Below are 22,289 nucleotides of genomic sequence, written 5' to 3'. Positions count from 1 at the left end.
GCGCACACAGTGGCGTCAGTCGTGAATATTAATCGCGCACACAGTGACATCAGTCGTGAATATTAATCACGCACACAGTGGCGTCAGTCGTGAATATTAATCGCGCACACAGTGGCGTCAGTCGTGAATATTAATCACGCACACAGTGGCGTCAGTCGTGAATATTAATCACGCACAGTGGCGTCAGTCGTGAATATTAATCACGCACACAGTGGCGTCAGTCGTGAATATTAATCACGCACACAGTGGCGTCAGTGATGAATATTAATCACGCACACAGTGGCGTCAGTCATGAATATTAATCACGCACACAGTGGCGTCAGTCATGAATATTAATCACACACACAGTGGCGTCAGTCATGAATATTAATCACGCACACAGTGGCGTCAGTCATGAATATTAATCACGCACACAGTGATGTCAGTCGTGAATATTAATCACGCACACAGTGGCGTCAGTCGTGAATATTAATCACGCACACAGTGGCGTCAGTCGTGAATATTAATCACGCACACAGTGCCGTCAGTCGTGAATATTAATCGCACGCACAGTGGCGTCAGTCGTTAATATTAATCGCGCACACAGTGCCGTCAGTCGTGATTATTAATCACGCACACAGTGGCATCAGTCGTGAATATTAATCGCGCACACAGTGGCGTCAGTCGTTAATATTAATCGCGCACACAGTGACATCAGTCGTGAATATTAATCGCGCACACAGTGGCGTCAGTCGTTAATATTAATCGCACACACAGTGACATCAGTCGTGAATATTAATCACGCACACAGTGCCGTCAGTCGTGATTATTAATCATGCACACAGTGGCATTAGTCGTGAATATTAATCGCGCACACAGTGAATGAAATGAAACGACCAGCAGTCAATTCATACATAGATCTTTGTTTATTTTGCTCTTTATTTGTACAATATGCAAAAGTATTTGCCATTGCCGAGAAAGAACACAAATAAACCCTGATTAAACCTCGTCCCTTCACCCCAAACACAATCAAAACTGTGCTTTTAATATAAAACAACTCAGATTAAATAATAGCAATCAATAAACACTACAGATGTAAAGAAACTTAACAACAGGGCGTTCATATTTCCAAGCACAAATATTTACAATAAATTAATATTTGCATATGCACTTAGTGCATGGCTCAAGATTTCCTGAGAACAGGTGCAAAAAAATAAAACAAACTAAGGCAGCTTGACCTTTTACATAAAACAAACAAAATATATAACTTTTGTAAAGTATTTAATATTTAAGATGTAAAGAAAATAGTGAGGATTTACATTCATAATGAACAAGTCATTTCACAACACAAAGATCTGTTTTAGTGCAAATAACCCTCTTTGAGTAGTTTCCCTACTGTCAGAAGTACAGTGACATACACCAGACCCAAACCCCAGCATGCATCCCATAATCCATCGATCCTGGAGATTATAGATCGAACAAAGCTCCTGCAGCAAATGAAGGCGGCTAAAGCGGAAGCTACAAATATCATTAATGATTCATATTTCATATAATGCAAGTATATATTTTTTCTTTTCAAAAATATTTGAGATATGTATTTGGTTCTAAGAAGGCGAGAGTCCTCCTTCTGTGCTGGTCATCAGAAGTTCATGTGCAAAGCTTGTGTTTAAAGCACCTGAGTGTGATGTTACCTGAGACACACTGACCGGCGGTCAACTACCTGGGACACACTGACCGGAGGTCATCTACCTGGGACACACTGACCGGCGGTCATCTACCTGAGACACACTGACCGGTGGTCATCTACCTGGGACACACTGGTCATCTACCTGGGACACACTGACCGGTGGTCATCTACCTGGGACACACTGGTCATCTACCTGGGACACACTGACCGGTGGTCATCTACCTGAGACACACTGGTCATCTACCTGAGACACACTGACCGGTGGTCATCTACCTGAGGATGACCACACACCAGACTCAACGACTCACTCCGGAACAAACAGAAGATGATATAACCCAAGCGTCTCAACTCACAATAAATATCAAACCCATTAATAAATAAATAGAATAGTATACAAAAGAACTCTCCATCCTGCCGTTTCTTTTTTTTCTTACAGAAAACTAGATCCCTTCTCAAAACTTGAGTGCATCCTCCCAAACGTAAAGGAAGACCAAACATCTGCCCGATCTGTTTCTCATCCTACACACAGAACGAGGACTGAGACCTGGTCAGACCACAGAGGAAATACATCTCAAGTCCAAACTGAACAATCATCTTTGGTATGAAAGTAAATTCTTTAATTTGAAAATAATAAAAAAATCTCTAATTCCAGATCAGCTACAGTAAAGAATCAGCTTCCTGATACTCGCCTGTAGGTGCCAGACATTCTCTCGTTTGCGTTCTCATTCAGTCGTGTGTTTTAAATCAGGTTTGTTCAATCGTTCATGTTCAGATGCTGCATAGCGTGAACCGCCAATAATTAACAATAAACAAATCAGATCGAGCGAACAGAACCCTGCGTGGTTCTCCAGGAGCTCCGCCAGCACCAGAACCACAACACCATGTGACCACACGACTGACCACACGACTGACCACTTCCATTGTGAGCTCTATTTCTGCACACTGATTCTGTACTTAATACACTAAAAAATATTCTTAAAGAGACAGTGCACCCAAAAATTTAAATGAAACTTATTCATTAATTAGTCACCCTGTTTGGATCTTAGCGGTCTATGAAGGGTCAGAGAGCTCTCGGAGTTCATCAGAAATCTTCATTTGTGTTCTGAAGATGAACAAAGCTCTTATGGGTTCTGAACAACATGAGGATGAGTGATTAATGACAGAATTTAGTTTAAGGGTGAACTATCTCTTTAAGAAGAACTAAATAATCACTTTTACTGTGTTAAGTAGAAAACAGAGCACTTTGAGCTCATTAGGGAAGTGCTCTGTTTTTCACCTGGACACACACACACACACACACACACACACAGTGGTCACTCGTCCTCCTCCCCTGCAGCGTCCGGCTCCTCCTCGTCCTCCTCCCAGACTCGGTGTGTGACCGATGCGCTTCCTCCTTCCGCTTCCTCTGGGGCTGTCCCCGTCCGCCACAGCAGCTCCGGGAAGGGCAGGCGGGACCCTGGCAGCAGAGGGACGGGGACGGGGACGCCGTGGCCCTCCAGGATCTGGAGGAAGGCCCCGGGGGGGCGGGGTCCGGGGGGGCGGCGTGGGCGGCGGGGGCGGAGCTCCAGACAGCTGTGGCCCTTCCTGTGGCGCTGCAGATGGTCCTCGCGGGCGAAGGCCTTGTGACAGAGCGGACACTCGAAGGGCCGGTCCCCGCTGTGCAGCGAGAGATGGTTCTTCAGGTCGTAGGAGTGCAGGAAGCGTGCGGGGCAGCTGGGACACGGGTACGGACGCTCGCCCGTGTGCTTCCGCATGTGGATCTTCAGCTTGTCGTTCCTGAGACGAGAAATTAAGAACTATTAACATGGACAAGATAATATTTTATCGCATGAGGATTACTGGCACAGGTGTCTCTGTAGCAATAGACAACAATACACTGTATGAGTCAAAATTATACATTTCTCTTTTATGCCAAAAATCATTCGGATATTAAGTAAAGATCATGTTCCATGAAGATATTTAGTAAATCTCCTACCGTAAATACTGTATATCAAAACTTAATGTTTGATTAGTAATATGCATTGCTAAAAACTTCATCTGAACAACTTTAAAGATGATTTCCTCAATATTTAGATTTTTTTGCTCCCTCAGATTCCAGATTTTCTAATAGTTGTATCTCAGACAAATATTGTCCTCCGAACAAACCACACATCACTGAGAGATCATTTATTCAGCTTTCGGATGATGTATAAATACCAAAAAATAGCTATATTGTGATTATCAATACAGGAATTATAATTAAGAAAAGAACTGGAGGAAATGCAGCGTTGCTCTGTGATTTTGTTTCAGAAGATTTCTTCTCAAGCTGACTTTACTGACCCTCTCTTGAGTCATTCTTCCTCTGATTCTAACACATCCTACATCTGAAGGTGTTTAAGCAGAGACTGGTGTGGCCAGCACAGGTCAATGATGTAGACGGGGCGTACCGTGTGAAGCGGACGCCGCAGGCCGAGCACTGGAACGGTTTCTCTCCGGTGTGTGTTCTCATGTGCCGCGGCAGCTTTCCTGCTCCGTGGATGATCTTCTGACAGACGGGACACTGCTGAGGCATCTGAGACTTCCTCTTCCTGCCGTTTGCGGCCATTGCTCCGCCCCCTGATCCGTCGCCCTGTGATTGGCCGAGCTGGGGTGTGGCCCGCCCCTGTGCTCCAGACTCCTCCTCCTCTGAGGGCGTGTCCTCGGGTCTGTGTGTCCAGTGTGAGCCTCCGTTCGGCAGGAGCCCCGAGGGTCGCCCGCTCTCAGGTGTGTCTGGGGCCGAGGGGCTCCTCCACAGCGTCCTCACGGGGGCCACGGCGCAGCGGTCCTGCTCGCGTCGGGACGGTGGACACTCAGCCTCCTCCGCCGGGTCCTCGCCCGTCTCTAGAGGTGAAGGTCAACTTATTATTCAAATATACTGACACACAAACAGTTTCTACAAGTTTTATATTTAAAATCAACAAACAATAATTAAAAAGACTCTTTGTGTGCATAAACATTAAAGCGATAATGTCCTGATTTTAAATCACAACATGACTGACAACAGTTTATCTAATAATGTGCAAAATGTTCAAATAAAGCTTTGAAAATATTTCATAAGATGGTAAACCTCACATTTCAGCCTTTGAATAGAGTAACTGATTAATAAATGATTATATGTATTATATCCGCTCCATAAATAATTCTCTATACCTGTCAATATCGCCATATTTTCTGTGATTTTATCGATTAAATGAATTAGATGATATCTGAAGGACTGCTGTGGACAGTGTTTGATATTCTTCATGTTGTTTGGTGATCACTTCACAGCACTGATGGAAATTAATCTTTTCCAAATATTTTACATGGATTTTTACCCTTTTATAAAACCATGTTTTCTAAAAGTGTGCATCTTTTGAGTCAAATTCTTACAGTCGATTAGAATAATAAGACATTTGGGTTGTTAACAAGCAAATTAAATCAGTTCCAACAAAACTAATGTTTGCAGAAACTGCATCTGAAGTGGCATTTAGATGTGTTTATCTGAGGGACTTTAAATACTTTAATCTCAAGTTACAAATGCATAAATAAAGTTTAGATTTTTTTAAACATAGAACATGGAATACTGATATCGAGATTTATTTAAAAAAATGAAAAGATACATTAAATGTGAAATTAAAACCGCCAGTAGATGGCAGCAAGTCACTGTTTATAAGTGAGTCATCACGATTGAACCGAATCATTTAAACGGTTGATTCACTCAGGAACGAGTCACTCTCATGAGACACAGAACAGCACTGTGAGTTAGGAATGATTTTTCTTGTCAAACTATTGTATATTGATTATTGCACTCTTGTATAAATTCAATATCACATCTGTAAACATGCTTATATAAGAACAAAAAGGCACTCTTCAATATATATATATATATATATATATATATATATATATATATATATATATATATATATATATTATGCCCCCATATCTCAAAATTTGTGATCATTGTAAATGCATTTTAATAAACTGATTCATGTCGTGAAAGAACGCATTCTAAATGTGCACTAGTAATAATGTGTTTAGTTAGTTTTTTTTTTGATATAGGCAAATTGCACATCCTTAAAACAAACATTACAATATTATTGCAGACAAAATAACACCCCCATCTATGTTTCCCTGCAGCACAGAAGCAGTCATAAGTATCATTCTTCATCATTCAGCATTTCTCTTTTATGCCAAAAATCATTAGGATATTAAGTAAAGATCATGTTCCATGAAGATATTTTGTACACTTCCTACCATAATTATATCAAAACTTATTTTTTGATTAGTAATATGCATTGCTAAGATCTTCATTTGAACAACTTTAAAGATGATTTTCTCAATATTTAGATTTGTTTGCTCCCTCAGATTCCAGATTTTCTAATAGTTGTATCTCAGACAGATATTGTCCTCCGAACAAACCACACATCACTGAAGAGATCATTTATTCAGCTTCAGGTGATGCATTAATCTCAATATGACTGGTTTTGTGCTGCAGGGTCAGATACTTTAACCCTGCGTGTTCTGGTCATGATTTATGGTCCAGTAATGGTTGTGTCTCTACCCGTCTCTCCCAGGATGTCTCTGCAGGCGTCTGCCACACACTGGATCCCCAGCAGCTGCGCTCCCTTCAGGACGTCTCTCATGCCCGAGCTGCGGATGGTCAGCGTGGCGGTGTAGGCGAACTCCAGCAGCGCGGCCAGAGCATCAGGAGACACACAGTCCAGCTGACAGACGCTGCAGCCGTGGCCTTCGCCCTCCTCGCCCTCCTCCGCTCCGAACAGACGGCTGAAGTACAGGCTGACCGCGGCCATCACGGAGCGGTGCGTGGGGTAGCGTGCTCCTCGTGAGGTCAGCGTGAGGTCACAGAGCAGCCCGGTCCTCCGCTGGGCATTGAGACGGGACAGCAGCTCGTTACTGTGCTCGGGGAAGGGGATGCCGATCAGACCGTCCTCTCCTGGAGACATCGCCACCTGCAGGCAGACAGCGTCACCTCACCTTCATCTATACAGCGCTCTCACAACAGCATTTCTATGACTTTCAGAGTGAGAAAACATATATGAAGAGATACGAGATAATATAAGAGATATTACCTTGGTCAGGTGATATAAAACAAAGTATAGGGTTAGAAAATGTAGATACTGTATTTTTCGGACTATAAGTCGCATTTATTTAGAAACAAGACCCAAGAGTTCACATGAGCGTCTCCAGCCTCCAGAGGGCGCTCTGTCTTCAGTGTAGACTACAGGAGCTGAGCAGCACAGAGCGCCCTCTGGAGGCTGGAGACGCTCATGTGAACTCTTGGTTCATGTCAAATTAATTTTGATAAATAAGTCGCACCTGACTATAAGTCGCAGGACCAGCCAAACTATGAAAAAAAGTGCGACTTATAGTCCGGAAAATATGGTAATAAAAAAATATTTGCTAGATTTACAATGTTATTAACTGTGGAGAAACTTCTCTTCAGTCTCCATTGAATACAATGTCATATTAATAACTAATAACAACAACAGCAATCATGATAATAACTATAATTAAGTGTACTTTAATCTCAACATATTCTCAACACTTGTCTGCCATTGGTGGGACAAACAGCTCACACTTGACTCAAACTGAATATAATTCAGTTATGAATATACTGAATATAATTCAGAAATAACATGTAATTATCAAAACTAAAATAAACGCTGAAGAAGACAAATCCCCAAAAACTCAATAGGTACTGATCAACAAGTCTGTTACTGAATGACTAGTCAACCATCTCTAATCTGATCCTGATGAAATGTGTGTCGGGATTAATAATCACACACACACACACACACACACACACACACACACAAACCTCCTGCTTTTTACTTCATGTGACGGAGGATTTTAATAAGGGTTTAAATGTCCCACAGGCCTCCTCCCAAACGCAAGCAGGATCAACGGATCAGAGAGAGAGAGAGAGAGAGAGAGAGAGAGAGAGAGAGAGAATGTGCATTTGACTCTATATTGTTATGATTTTCTAAGCATCATTGATATTATTATGTTTATTATTCCAGTAGAAGAGCTGAAGTAGTTAGAGATGCAGCGGCTGCAACAACACCTGGACGGACACACTGCTTCAGAACAGACACGCTACACTTCTGTCTGTCTGTGTGTGTGTGTGTGTATACACATCTGTGCATGAATCTGTATGTGTGTGTATGCATGCATGTGGGAGAAATTTTACTTCTATTTTCCACTTGAGATTTACATCAGAATCTGCTCAGAAAAGACTTTCCATCTGCTGGAACAGAGACAGACAGACAGGAGGAGAGAGAGAGAGAGAGAGAGAGAGAGAGAGAGACAGACTGACAGGAGGACAGAGAGATAGAGAGAGAGAGAGAGAGAGAGACAGACTGACAGACAGGAGGAGAGAGAGAGGGAGAGAGAGACAGACAGACAGACAGGAGGAGAGAGAGAGAGAGAGAGAGAGAGAGAGAGAGACAGACTGACAGGAGGACAGAGAGATAGAGAGAGAGAGAGAGAGAGAGACAGACTGACAGACAGGAGGAGAGAGAGAGGGAGAGAAAGACAGACAGACAGACAGGAGGAGAGAGAGAGGGAGAGAGAGACTGACAGACAGGAGGAGAGAGAGAGGGAGAGAGAGAGAGAGAGAGACTGACAGACAGGAGGAGAGAGAGAGGGAGAGAGAGACAGACAGACAGACAGACAGGAGGAGAGAGAGAGGGAGAGAGAGACAGACAGACAGACAGACAGGAGGAGAGAGAGAGGGAGAGAGAGAGAGAGAGAGACTGACAGACAGGAGGAGAGAGAGAGGGAGAGAGAGACAGACAGACAGACAGACAGGAGGAGAGAGAGAGGGAGAGAGAGAGAGACTGACAGACAGGAGGAGAGAGAGAGAGAGAGAGAGACAGACTGACAGGAGGAGAGAGAGAGAGACATTTTAACTAAATACTGCCAGGATTGGGCCTTAGACGTCAACATCCCCAAAACTAAGATTATGATATTTCAGAAAAAGCCCAGAAATCTAGAACATAAACATCTATTTACATTAAACAACACCACACTTCAACATACTTTACAATATACTTATCTTGGTCTGGTTTTAACTCCCACTGGAAATTTCAAATTGGCAATTAAAACATTACTTATAAAAGCCCGCAGGGCACTACACGCTATACGAATGAAATTATTTAAAATAAACATCCCCATCAGAATCTGGACAAAGATCTTTGATAGTGTGATTCTGCCCATCGCCCTGTATGGAAGCGAGATCTGGGGCCCAGCGAGTAAAGACTGGAACAAACACCCTTTAGAAGCTCTGCATGTCGAGTTCAGCAGAAGCATCCTTCACGTGCACAGAAACACTCCTAATAACGCCCGTCTTCCCCTAAACCTCATCATTAAAAAAAGAGTTTTAAAGTTCTGGATCCACTTAAACTCTAGTTCAGAAGATTCTCTTCATTATAAAGCATTAAAAACACAAAAAAAGAGTGCTCAAAGTAATCTTTGTGTAATGGTATCAGAGCTAACTAACAAAGCACTCGATATCACCAATCCTGAAAAACATAGAAGAATCAAAGAGATTATGAATGAAGAGAAGGAGACATACATACAGTATTGGAAAGAACAAACCAAAGAGCAAAGTCGCCTCCAGTGTTATCTGAAACTCAACAGAGAGTACAGTATGGCTGACTATCTGCTCTCAGTCAGGAATATAACACACAGACAGTTACTGACCAAGTACAGACTGAGTGACCACCAGCTGGCCATAGAGAGAGGACGACACAGAAAGAGCTGGTTACCCAGAGAAGAGCGAGTGTGTGACGAGTGTAGATCAGGATCAGTTGAGACTGTGATAAATACACATCTCTGAGAGACTCACTGTACAGTCAAATACAGCACAACACTCCTGAGCTCCAGTCACTCAGTGAACATGAAAAATTAAAAATATTACTTGGTGAAGGACCTGCTTCCTCTGTGGTAGCACATTATATTTACAAATGCCACAAACTAAGAGGAAAAGAGTGAACACATCTACATTAGAAGTACCATCAATGTTTATGAAAATGTATATAGATTTATTTTGCATGTATTTGATTCTATTTTTTTTTTTTTTTTTTTTTTTTTTTTTTTTTTTTTCTTATGGATATATATGAATTTTTGTTTTGTTTGTTTCTATTCTGCTATGTACAATGCTTTGGCAATATGTACCTTTGTATGTCATGCCAATAAAGCAATATGAATTGAATTGAATTGAAAAATTGAGAGGGAGAGAGAGACAGACAGACAGACAGGAGGAGAGAGAGAGGGAGAGAGAGACAGACAGACAGACAGGAGGAGAGAGAGAGATAGAGAGAGAGAGAGCAGGAGAATAAGAGCACATGTAACAGTAACAGCACTATTTTTATCAGATCACATTGAGTGAATTGAGATCTTCAAACACACACACAATCAAAAGTCACACCTACATTTTAATGAACACACTACAAATGTTATATCACCATCTTACTGTTATTAATTTTGATTGGTTTTATCGTCTTCTTGTGGGTGTCTTTCAAACAGACGCAGCGTTACTCAACTGATTAATAGTCACAAACTTCTTCTTGATAAAATGTTTAAAGACTCAAGCGTGTTGTAATGATTATAATACTCACAGAATATTAAAGCAAAATTAAAAATGCATCTGAAGCGTCAACTATGAATATTTTTACAGGCCCATCCCAGATTCACACACACACACACACACACACACACACACACACACACAGACACACACACCTGAGCCTGGAACTTTCCACCAGCAGCCCGGCAACCTCTCCACTTCCCCTAACGACTGTCGGCTCCGTACAGCCCATAATACTGGCCACCCAAACCCTTGAGTCCTGCTTAACAACAATACACTCCAACACCTGATTAACCTGATCCAAAACACACACACACACACACACACACACACACACACACAGAACAGGTGTGGCGTCTTAAAGCTTCTAGTAATGTTACACAATTGAGACGGAGCAGATTAGTCACTAACGAAGCACAGTTCAGTTCACTCGCACACACAAGCCTTCCTCACAATCACATGTTTAACGGCCCCGGGCCCCGGACCCTACCGCTCGGCCCTTCATGGTGAAGCAGGGCGCTGTGGACAGGAGCTGCACCGCTGTCTGTGTCATAGCATCCGTCTCGTCTCTGAACAACAAGCTTCGGCTTCGACGCTCTCCGGTGGGGATCTCGACCTCTCTCTTCCTCTCTTTCTTCTTTCTATCTCTCCCTTCGTCTTCCTGTCTTGTGTAGAAGGTGTTTGACACCTCCCCCCCGTCGCCCACGTGCCCCTCGCTCCCATCAGCATCAGCTCGTTTAGAAACGCTCGCAAGTTTCCGAAAAACAAAATCCTTCGCCCTCCGCTGTGAGCTGCGTCCGGATCAACGGCTGCGGCGACAGGAAGGACGATCGTCTGATTGTTGCATTTTCCATCCAATACTGGTGTTTAATAATCACAACCAATCATCGTTTGAGTTTGGGAAGGACAGATGGAGGAACTTCAATGGTTTCCAAGCCATGTTAACTAGGTTTAACTAGCAAAGGTGTGAAGAATCAAACACAAACATCCTGACACTGACACCAGATCTGGCTCTCTCTCTCTCACACACACACACACACACACACTCACTCAAGCGCACTGGCACACACACTATCACACACGCACACACACGCACACACTAACACACACACACACACACACACACCCTTACACTCACACACTCAAGCGCACTCACTATCACACAGTTACACACACACACAAACAACTAACACTAACACACACACTCACCATAAGTTTACTACACAAAAAGCATTTTAATTCCTACGGATACACAAATAAATTAAAACATAAAATGAAGCCACAAGTAATGAAGAATCACTGAAGAACTCAAAGTAGAACGACTGAACGTGGCACTCACCAAATACAGCTGTGCTTGACATGAAGAAGCAGACGGATTTTAGAGGAAAGAGATGAAAATAGAGCAAGAGTAGAGATCTGCTGTTCAGAGGAACAAAAGAAGGAGCTGAAGCTGTGTAACGAGCCGCAGAGCTCTGTCTTATCTCTCCGTCTCAGACAATCACACTTCTACAGACACTCGGATATTTCTGAAAACTGCATGAAAGAGCTCAAAAACTTTATGATGTCTGTTTGATCTGACAGTGTTTGAATCACGTCCTCATCCTCAAAGACACAGCTCTGAATCTGATCCGCTTCTGTACTTAGTTTAAACAGCATCTGTTCTGAATTTAAACTTGTTCTGTTCTGAATTTGAACTAGATCCATTGCAAATTTAAACTGGATCTGTTCCTGTATTTAAAGATTCAAGATTCAAGATTTTTATTTGTCACATACAAAATTATATCTAGCATATATAACCAGCAGTGAAATGTGAGTCAGGTCCGCTCCATGGACAGTGCAATTATTAAAGAAAACAACACAGATTAAAATATACATAAATAAAGCTATGTAAGAATGAAATAAAAGTAAACAATAAAAATATAAGAATAAAATATAAAAAATGTATATTTTAGAATTAAATATAGAACGCAAAATAATGTGCATGAGTGTAAACTGTAGTCTTAAATATTAAGATGTACAGGGATGTACAAGAAGCAAATGTGCAAAACAGGGCGACACTGTCAGTGTGTCTATGTGAGGTAGAGAATATAGTAAAAAGATAAAGTGAACATTAAGTGGAGGAATGAGGATGTTAAGAGGCTTGTTTAGAGTTTAGGAGCCTAAACTGGATCTGTTCTTAATTTGAACTAGATCCATTACAAATTTAAACTGGTTTTGTTCCAAAATTAAATAGAATCTGCTCTAAATTTAAACTGGATCCGTTGGATCGCATTCATTGCTCCACAGATTCCATAATAAACAGAACTGGTCCTGTAACATACAACGATCACAAACTGTAAATATGAAACTGCAGATAAAGCACTCAGTCTGGATCAGTGGAAATATTCTCAGCAATGTTTCAGTGAAAGAGACTCAGCACCTTCTTACATCATCTTACATTACATTCTTACACAGACCATAATAACATTTTGCTTTGTTATTTATAAATAAAAACCTACTACACAAAGAACTTTTGCCATTCCAGCAAGAACGCATTTCTGACAGACACCCAGAAACTTTCCAGTTTACTTAGAAACAGAGCAGACGCATTTAAAGATGGAAAATCTGTCTCATCTGATCGCAGCTATCACCCGCATAACTCTACACACCTATACCATCATTCACACCAACTGAAACACATGCCAGTTTAAAGGAAAAGAGAACATGAGCTGTTAAAATGAACGATGAATAGACATTTCTCATACAATCATCATGAAACGCATCATTCGTCAATTACTACAACCTTCTATCTTTAGACAGAATGCTTCTTTAGAGGACAGATAATAATAATAGATTGAAACTTCATTATTATAAGTGTCACTTTACATTAAAAATACAGTTATACGAATTAAAATCAGGGAAATTCTGCTTTGCACTTTTTTACAGAAATAAAATCATATGAATAAAAAAAGAATCATATTTGGTATTTATATGAATAATTCACTGTCCTCAGTTCTGCTGTCACAAGCAATGCAGAAATCTAAGTCATTTAATTCAATTGTTTTAATTAATTTATAAAATTAGAGCTGGTTTCTCTCTTCAGTGAAACACAAAAGAAGATATTTGAAGAAATGTAAATAATAAAAAAACAATAAAACATGATAACATAATAAAAAAACATGAGTTAAAGAATATACGACATGAATTTGATTAAATTTTTTCTTTCTTTTTTTTTATAAAGAGTATATTCTCTAATGCAAAAACAGAGCAAACAGTGTTAAAACAAAGCTAAAATAAAATGAGGATGACGTTTTTCTATTTTATTTTAGGCAGGTCAGGTCAAAGGTCACTGACTCTGGTTCGAGTGTCTCTGCACTACACGAATCTGACGACTAGACATCAGTCTTCATTATCAAGTCACATCTCTGAGAGTGTGTATGTGGGACGAGCTCCAGACGACTCCTGAATCACTCAGACACGAAACACAGTGAATCAGCTTTCTTACACACACACACACACACACACACACACAGTAATGATAGAGATGAAATGACCCCCCTCTGCCCAATGACAAACACATACAGTAAAGAGACGCTCATCTGACAAGAAGCACCCACATCTGCTGCTCTTCCCTTCCTCATGTCGTCCGTCACACACACACACACACACACTCATCCAGCTCTTACACACTGCATCATCTCAGACTCCACTGAGATCCTCTGTGAACCAGATCTCTCTGTCGTCCAGTGTGTTTCTGTTTGTGTCTCGGTGGATTGTCACGCTACACCAGGCCAGACTCACAGCGTTTGTGTGTGTGTGTGTGTGTGTGTTCCATCAGAACACACACGACATCAGCAGACGATCTGAGATGAACACACTTAACAACACTATCAAGATCTCCGCTCCATCTCAGTCAGTGTCTGTGCAGAGCAGCATTAAACCGCTGCAGTCAGAACACTGACAAAAACAACAGAAAACTATTAACAGTTCTAATAACAATTAACCACAAACCACATTTCACACACACACACACACACACACATCAATGAAGATTTCCCAGTCATTCAGATTTAACTAGTCAAATTTCATTTAATTCAATCCCTACAAAAAGTTGCAATTGTAGAGTTCGATAAAATCATTATTTTATGTCTTTATGGTAATTGTTTTTTCACATTCAACACACACACACACAAATCACCAGTAAACCATCATCCAACTCAGAAAAGAGCAGAAATCAGACTCTCTTCACTGAGACTCAGCGTTTGCCACCCGACTCTTCATCATCATCATCATCTTCATCATCATCATCATCATCATCATCATCATCTTCATCTTCATCATCATCTGGTAGCACTTACACTTTACTTCAGCTTTCATGCATGATGCATTTTAAAGGTACGCTGGAATGTATAATATGTTTAATAATCATATGGAACACATTCATTATAATATGTGAAGGTTTGCTTGTGTGTTTTTATGCATTTAATGCACAAGGTGTAATAATGAACAATTACATATTATAATGTATTATAAGTGTGGTTAGAGATCTTACAATGCATTATAAGGTGCATTAATTAATGCATTACAATACGTTTATAATGCATTATATATATATATTCAGTAACACTTAAAGCCTCATGTATACTGTTGTAAGCACAGTTAATTATACACTCATCAATTCATTGTTACACTATTCATTTTAAATTTGGTTATGCTTATTTATGACAACAAGATATAATGCATTACAACACGCATCATGAATAATTATAATGCATTATATAATAATACTTTAAGTAAACTGTTCTCAGAAGCTGTTCTCAAGAGACGAGAGATCAAACGAGCCGAGGGGAACCAATCTGGGCCCCGAGATTTGAGGAACAATCCCACAGTCTAAAAAAAGAAAGCAGGCCTCTTTCGTCTGTCTAAATAAAGACATGTTCTTCGAAAACACACAAGAGAAGCTGAGAGTGTGTGTGTGTGTGTGTGTGTGTGTGTGTGTGTGTGTGGAGATCCTGAGGCAGATTGAAGGAGCGTGACAGAGGTGGAAACGACAGGAAACTCACAGCAAAAAACCAAAGAAAAGCTTAAAATCAGGGTTTTGGATTGAGTGAGGAGGGAGAGATGTGTGTCACAGAGAGAGAGCAGAGCTGAGGACGAGACGCAGAGAGAAAGAAGAGAAGAGGAAGAGGAGGAGGCTGGGGTAAACAGAAGCAGAAATGGGGTGAGAGTGGGAGAAAGATAAAGACACAGGAAGCCGTGTTTGCAGAGAGGTGTGTGTGTGTGTGTGTGTGTGTGCGTGTGTGTGTGTGCGTGTGTGTGTGTGTGTGTGTGTCTGTGTGCGTGTGCGTGTGTGCGTGGTCTCGTCTATTCAGCAGAAATGACTTTACAGCAGGCAGATAATGAAACCTGTGTTCACTAAACACTGTCTATAAACTCATCACGAACATCTCGTTGTTCTTTAAGTCAACGCACACACAGCTGATTCTAGAACCGTTTAGCTCTTTTCTAGACCTGTTTAGATCCATCTGAGATTAATCTGATTAACACACACACACACACACACACACACACACACATATCATGGAGTGAAATCACAAAACAAACGCAATCCAGCAACATTCAATCCTACAGCAAGAAATATTCACTACACATCACTTGAAGCCTTTCTATACCGTAATCCGTTCTAAAAGTAGTTTTGATGCATTAATTATTCCTTCACTGCAAGATCTCATGAATAATAACTACGCGCTCGTGACACATTATAATACTGATCTATTCATCGTTACACTTTCAGAAAGCAGAATTCTTTGAAACTTATGACAAACGCATGCATTATAAAGGGTTATTAAAGGTATTATAATTATTCATAATCTGCATTGTAATAAATGATATCTTGTTGTAGTAAATAAGCATAACCAAATTTAAAATGAATAGTAACAATTAATTAATAAGTGTGTATAATGTATAATTGTGAGTGTGCTTACAATTATTAATGAGATCTCACACTGCATTATCAGAAATAATTAATTAATTAAAACTACTTTAATAATGCATTATACAGAAAGGCTTTAACTGTTACCAAACAAACAAACCTTCACATATTATAATGCATTTTATCAATTATTAAAGATCGAATGCATTACAGTTTATATTTATAATGCATTTTAAATAAAAGCTGTTAAAAGTGTTATTAAATATTCCTCAGACTCAGCTAACAAAAATATGAGAATAAAAACATTTTTCAAACATTTACATTGTCATGAAAAAAATATTTCTGAATGTGCACTGAATGTTTTTTTTTTCTTTGCACGTTTTATTTATTTTTTTTGCAAACTGTATGTGAATGTTACTTGCCAGTGTTCTCTAAAGAAAGATCCCACAGTGTTTTCAGGAGCTGAATGTGTCGGCTTCAGTCAGAAGAGATTCAGTGTATTCTCACAGACCTCAAACCAAACTCACTGATAAACACACATTACAGAAAACATCCCACAAATGTCAAAAGTGCAACACTTTCAGCCATTTAACCATTTCTAAATCAGTCACATAATAAACAGAAAGAACAGCAGATTGATGAGTCACTCAGACAGAGAATCTCCCTCCAAAAACACCGAACCTGACGACTTCTGTCTGGAGGAACACTAACGAACGCTCTCGGCCGTCACTAATCATCAGCGCCTGATTCACACTCATTAAGATGATTCTTTACATCTGTCAATATATCCAGAAATCATCATTTACTTCCTTTCTGACCGACTTCTGCAAAAGAAGCTGAGAGCACGGAGAACCACTGACTTCTGCTCTTCAAAACATTTCTCCAAATATCTTCTTTTAACACAGAGGGGAGCAAACGATGACAGAATCAGCTTTTAGTTTTATTTATTTAAAAATAAATAGATGCTTCGAATAAAATAAAAATCATATCAAAACATAGAATAGAAATTATTATTTTCTTTACAGAAAACAACAGAAAATGTATTTGTAGCTGAAGTTCATTACTGTCTTTGAATTAAAATTAAAATAATAATTAAAATTAAAAATGACAGATGAAATCATATAAAATATAAATATAAAGGCCACATCAATTAATTGATAAAATGATCATTTACAGGAGTGTGTGTGTGTGTCTGTGTGTGTGTGTGTGTGTGTGTGTGTGTGTGTGTATAGTGACATGGGTATGACACAGGTATTACAAGGAGAGGGTGACTTATGAGGACATAACCCATGTCCCCATTTCTCAAAACACTTATAAATCATACAGAATGAGTTTTTTTGAGAAAGTAAAAATGCACAAAGTTTCCTGTGAGGGTTAGGGTTAGGTGTAGGGTTGGTGAAGGGACATAGAATATACAGTTTCTACAGAATAAAAACCATTACACCTATGAGATGAACACACTTTACACAAAAACAAACATGTGTGTGTGTGTGTGTGTGTGTGAGAGTGTGTGTGTTTGTGAGTGTCTGTGTGTGTGTGTGTGTGTTTGTCTCTGTGTGTGTGTGTGTGTGTCTGTGTGTGTGTGTGTGTGTGTGTGTGTGTGTGTGTGTGTGTGTGTGTGTGTGTGTGTGTGTGTGTGTGTGTGTGTGTGTGAAGAGAATGTTGCAAAACGAACTGATCCTCATCTATTTCCTGTTTCTCCTCTGAAGCTCAGCAGCAGAACAAACTCGAGTCCGGAGCCGAGGGTCAGCATCACAACACTAACTACACACTAACTCGTCAGCATCTAAGCCCCGCCCACAACACATCAATGTGTGAATATTGTGTGTTTCCAGCACAACTTATCTGATCAAAGATGGAAAAATGATTCATGATTCAAATAAAATGAAAGTTTTTGTCAATGATTTGTGTTAGTCATTATAATTACAGAAGCAGAAGTAAACGCAGACTCTCTTACAGTCAATGTGTGTGTGTGTGTGTGTGTGTGTGTGTGAGTGTGTGTGAGTGTGTGTGTGCGTGTGTGTGTGTGAGTGTGTGTGAGTGTGTGTGTGTGTGTGTGTGTGAGTGTGTGTGTGCGTGTGTGTGTGTGAGTGTGTGTGTGCGTGAGTGTGTGTGTGCGTGTGTGTGTGTGTGTGTGTGTGTGTGTGTGTGTGTGTGTGTGAGTGTGTGTGTGCGTGTGTGTGTGTGAGTGTGTGTGTGCGTGTGTGTGTGCGTGTGTGTGTGTGAGTGTGTGTGTGCGTGAGTGGTCAACAGGAGTGAAACCATGCATCAGAAAAAGGAAACACTAATGATTCCACTTCCTAAAAGACAGACAGAGCAAACACTCACTGTATGACAGACGGGCGATCGAGCACATGACCCTACACCCATCTCTCTCTCTCTCTCTCTCTCTCCTGTGACTGCATGAAAGTGAAAACCATACGTGTGATATGGGGAAATTTTTACATGGCTCCACATGCCCTGAATACAGCATTTACAGGAACTGTGTGTGTGTGTGTGTGTGTGTGTGTGTGTGTGTGTGTGTGTGTGTGTGTGTGTGTGGGAGTGTGTTTCATCTGAGGGTCTTTTTAGGGGAAAATGGAAATCCATGAGTGACGGTCACAGTTCTGTCAGCATCAGTCATATGACCACCACAGAAATGCCAAACCGCTCTCTCTCACACACACACACACACACACACACACACACACACAGCTCTCACCTCCAGTCCATAAACTCGCAGACGTGCTTCTGTCTCTCTGTCCGTCTGTTTTTCTCTCTCTGGGTCAATCCTGATAAACAGACACAGAATCTAAAATGCAAAAGAAAGAACATTTAGTGTATAATAATGCACATGATATGATATGAAACGCAGACGCTGGCGTATGAAAGAGTTAAAGCCGTACACAGAAGCGTCGCACGACTTCGATCACACATGGATCTCTCAGAACGTGACTCCAGAAAACAACAGAGAGCGCGTGAACATTTCCTGAACTCATCTGATCAGATCACTGCTGCACACACTGAAGCCTCGCAGAACCAGGGTTAACTTAGTTCAACTGCACACAAATATTAAGCCTAAAAATAAAGCAGGTCAGTATAATCTTAAGTTTATTAATCAATGATTATGCTTCAGTTGTATAAAGCTGCTGTATCTGTTAGTATGTATCTCCTGGTGTCTTCTGTCTCTGAGAGTTTAGTGTTTGATCAGTCAGAGATCTTCTAGTGTAACTGCACAAGCGTCCAGCTCCTCATGTCAGATCTCTCCTGATTGTGATCAAGTAAAGGTCAGAATACGGTCAGTAATATCTCCAGATGAACTCTTCCTGGACTGAAGCAGCTCAGCTTTACTGGATTCTCCATCAATCATGTTTTAGAGTCTCAAATCTGATCCTCAGGATCTTTTGAGGAGCTTTACTTTCACTGTTCCTCAGCGGAGGAATGATCTTCACAAGCCTCCAGAACATCTCACATCTTCTGAGGAGCCTTGATTTCTCCAGCTCTCAGTCTCTGTGTTATATGTGCGGATCATTTACATCTCATCTCATTACTGGAGATATAGAGCACAGACTCATGTTTACATCAGTTGTGTCCTGCAGCACAGAAGCAGTCATCAGTAGCACAGGTGTATTTACAGCAATAGACAATACACTGTAGTCACAATTATACATTTCATTTTATGCCAAAAATCATTCGGATATTAAGTAAAGATCATGTTCATGAACATATTTTATCAATTTCCTTCCATAAATATATCAAAACGTAATGTTTGATTAGTAATATGCATTGCTAAGAACTTCATCTGAACAATTTTAAAGATGATTTTCTCAATATTTAGATGTTTTTGCTCCCTCAGATTCCAGATTTCCTAATAGTTGTATCTCAGACAGATATTGTCCTCCTCACAAACCACACATCACTGAGAGATCATTTATTCAGCTTCAGATGACGTAGAAATATATCATTTATAAAATGTATATATATATATTACAATTTCTCACAAATTGACTGGTTTTGATGCTCCAGGGTCACATTTTATGTCAGTATTTGCTGCAGTGTTGTAAACATCTCATTAATTTACGTCACTATATATTTATGAATTCAAAGTCTCTAAATGCCGTTAGAAAATTCATTTGAAAATTAAAAAAAATATATATATGAAGCATCTATAAACTCAAATACTAGGGCTGAAGTCGCCCGAGTGACTCTGACCGGTTCGGTGGAGGAACCGCGTCATCACCGAATTACCGGAGTGCTTAAGTTACTATGACAACGGCCGGGCGGGTATTAATTATGACTGACAGCAGGTGAGAGTCTAAATAAACAAAAAACAACAGACGAAAGCTTCAGGTGTGTTTTCCGGTCAAAGGCGGATCCGGTTCAGCCGGTCCTTCTGCGCGTGCACGAATCCGCCTCAAAGGTGCATCTGGACGCTATTAACACCATCTCTTATGAAAAGCAGCTCGGGTTCTGCGCGCGGACTCACCTGTCAGGTAAAAGCCGCACGTTAAACACCGAATGAATGAGAATGACAGCGGAGACAGAACGGGGGTCGTTTGACAGAAACGGGAGCGGAATACGTGAAACACACTTGTCACCGAGAACCCGTGACCCCGGAGATGAGGATCGAGCAGAGCAGAAGGAAACAGCGATTAAACGGCCGCGCGGAAGAGAAGCGCTTTACCTGAACCGGTGTCACCTGAGTTCCCCCGCCGCGTCCCACCTGACCGACAGCGCGCGCGCTCACGCACTTCCTCAATCTGACGCAGGCCTGCGTGCGCGCGCACGGGTCCGGTCTCCGGTAGCGTCCGGTGTCTGGTCGCCGGTTCTGACCCGCTGCTGGCGGACTCCGGGGCTCCTCCTCAAACCCGCTCCAGGAAACTCTGCGCGCGCTCCCGAGCGCCGATGAGATGGACGCGATCGCGTTAACGCGCTTCTTCCGTTTCCACTTCTGCTTCTGAGAATGACTCAAGTGACAAACTCTGAATTTGCATGTCCCTCATAAACACACGCACCCGGATGTAAATCAAACAGGCTTTGTGTTTACACTAAATCCAGGAGCCAGTGACGCGCAATATTACACACATATTAAAACTGAGAGTGCTGTTATGTGTGCACGGATGAAAAGTGCTCTATTTTTGTTCTTAATATACTAAAAGCGATTCATTTCGTAAGTGTACTCAATAGTTATTTTGGGACACCGTGAATATAAACTAAAATGCGCTTTTACTCTCTCTGAATTAAAAATAAATGACCTCTTGTAGCTACACTTGAACCCATCTTTGGGGTTACTAAATGCAGAGATTTTTAAAATACAGAGATAGTAAACAGCATCCGAGGAAATACTCCAGAATCACCGTTAGTATATTAAGAAGGCCTACACAACTAGCGAGTGGAAATAGAGCACTTTTAGTAGATTATGGAAGTGGTAATAATGCTGTTATAAATCATGAGTCGTGCACGAGCAGGTGAAGAGTCAGAAAGAGCTTTATATGCGTGTGCTAATCTGTTTTAGGGACATAAGCTTCCAAAAATAAGATGTGAATAAAAATACACATATTTATATAAATAAACAAAAATTTAAAATAAATTGTATGTGCAGTCGTGCTATAGATAGAATAGAATAGAATAGAATAGAATAGAATAGAATAAGAGAATGTGGGTTGATTAGAAATATATCAGTGTCCTGCAGCACAGAAGCAGTCATCAGCATCACAAGTGTCTCTGTAGAAATACACAACAATACACTGCATCTGTCACAATTATACATTTCTCTTTTATGACAAAAATCATTCGGATATTAAATAAAGATCATGTTCCATGAAGACATTTAGTAAATCTCCTACCATAAATATATAAAAACTTTGTTTGATTAGTAATATGCATTGCTAAGAACTTCATTTGAACAACTTTAAAGATGATTTTCTCAATATTTAGATTTTTTTTCCCTCAGATTCCAGATTTTTAAATAGTTGTATCTCCGAACAAACCCGAACAAACCACACATCAGTGGAGAGATGATTTATTCATTGTATAAATCTCTCTCTTTTTTTGTAAACGGACCCCTGTGACTGGTTTTGTAAGGTTTCACGGTTCATAAGGGATCGTCTGAGGGAAGAAAC

At 40.6% G+C, this 22,289-nt stretch overlaps 1 protein-coding gene across 24 annotated transcripts; it reads right to left on the bottom strand.

Moving 5' to 3' along the window:
* Window positions 1–890: 890 nt before the first annotated feature.
* LOC127975309 (zinc finger and BTB domain-containing protein 7C) lies at window positions 891–21,127 on the bottom strand. Of its 24 annotated transcripts, none has more exons than XR_008157484.1 (7): window positions 19,074–19,809; window positions 18,890–18,979; window positions 6,228–6,636; window positions 4,093–4,525; window positions 1,860–3,442; window positions 1,758–1,786; window positions 891–1,699 (listed from the first exon to the last, which is right to left on the bottom strand). XR_008157484.1 is itself a non-coding variant. In XM_052579259.1 (5 exons), the coding sequence occupies exons 3-5, from the start codon at window positions 6,628–6,630 to the stop codon at window positions 2,980–2,982; spliced, it is 1,299 nt and encodes a 432-aa protein (XP_052435219.1). In that variant the 5' UTR covers window positions 6,631–6,636; window positions 18,890–18,979; window positions 20,852–21,127; the 3' UTR covers window positions 891–2,979. The 24 variants fall into 24 exon arrangements, 3 of the variants coding, with proteins under 3 accessions (XP_052435219.1, XP_052435217.1, XP_052435220.1); XR_008157485.1 differs by lacking the exon at window positions 1,758–1,786 and adding an exon at window positions 1,787–1,808 and having other exon boundaries at window positions 891–1,728; window positions 1,889–3,442; XR_008157476.1 differs by lacking the exon at window positions 1,758–1,786 and adding an exon at window positions 1,809–1,859 and having other exon boundaries at window positions 891–1,757; window positions 1,911–3,442.
* Between the last annotated feature and the right edge of the window lie 1,162 nt (window positions 21,128–22,289).

The sequence above is a fragment of the Carassius gibelio genome, chromosome B16 (genome assembly GCF_023724105.1).
Source record: "Carassius gibelio isolate Cgi1373 ecotype wild population from Czech Republic chromosome B16, carGib1.2-hapl.c, whole genome shotgun sequence".
Taxonomy (NCBI): Eukaryota; Metazoa; Chordata; class Actinopteri; order Cypriniformes; family Cyprinidae; genus Carassius; species Carassius gibelio.
This window is presented reverse-complemented; position numbering and strand designations above follow the sequence as displayed.

Coding starts and splice junctions, on each gene's coding strand:
- LOC127975309 (XM_052579257.1), bottom strand. CDS start 19,166: ATGAGTTCAGGAAATGTTCACGCGCTCTCTGTTGTTTTCTGGAGTCAC. Junction 4,526..6,227: donor AGACATCCTGGGAGAGACGG/GTAGAGACACAA, acceptor CTTCACCTCTAG/AGACGGGCGAGGACCCGGCG. Junction 3,443..4,092: donor TGCGGCGTCCGCTTCACACG/GTACGCCCCGTC, acceptor TTCTCGTCTCAG/GAACGACAAGCTGAAGATCC.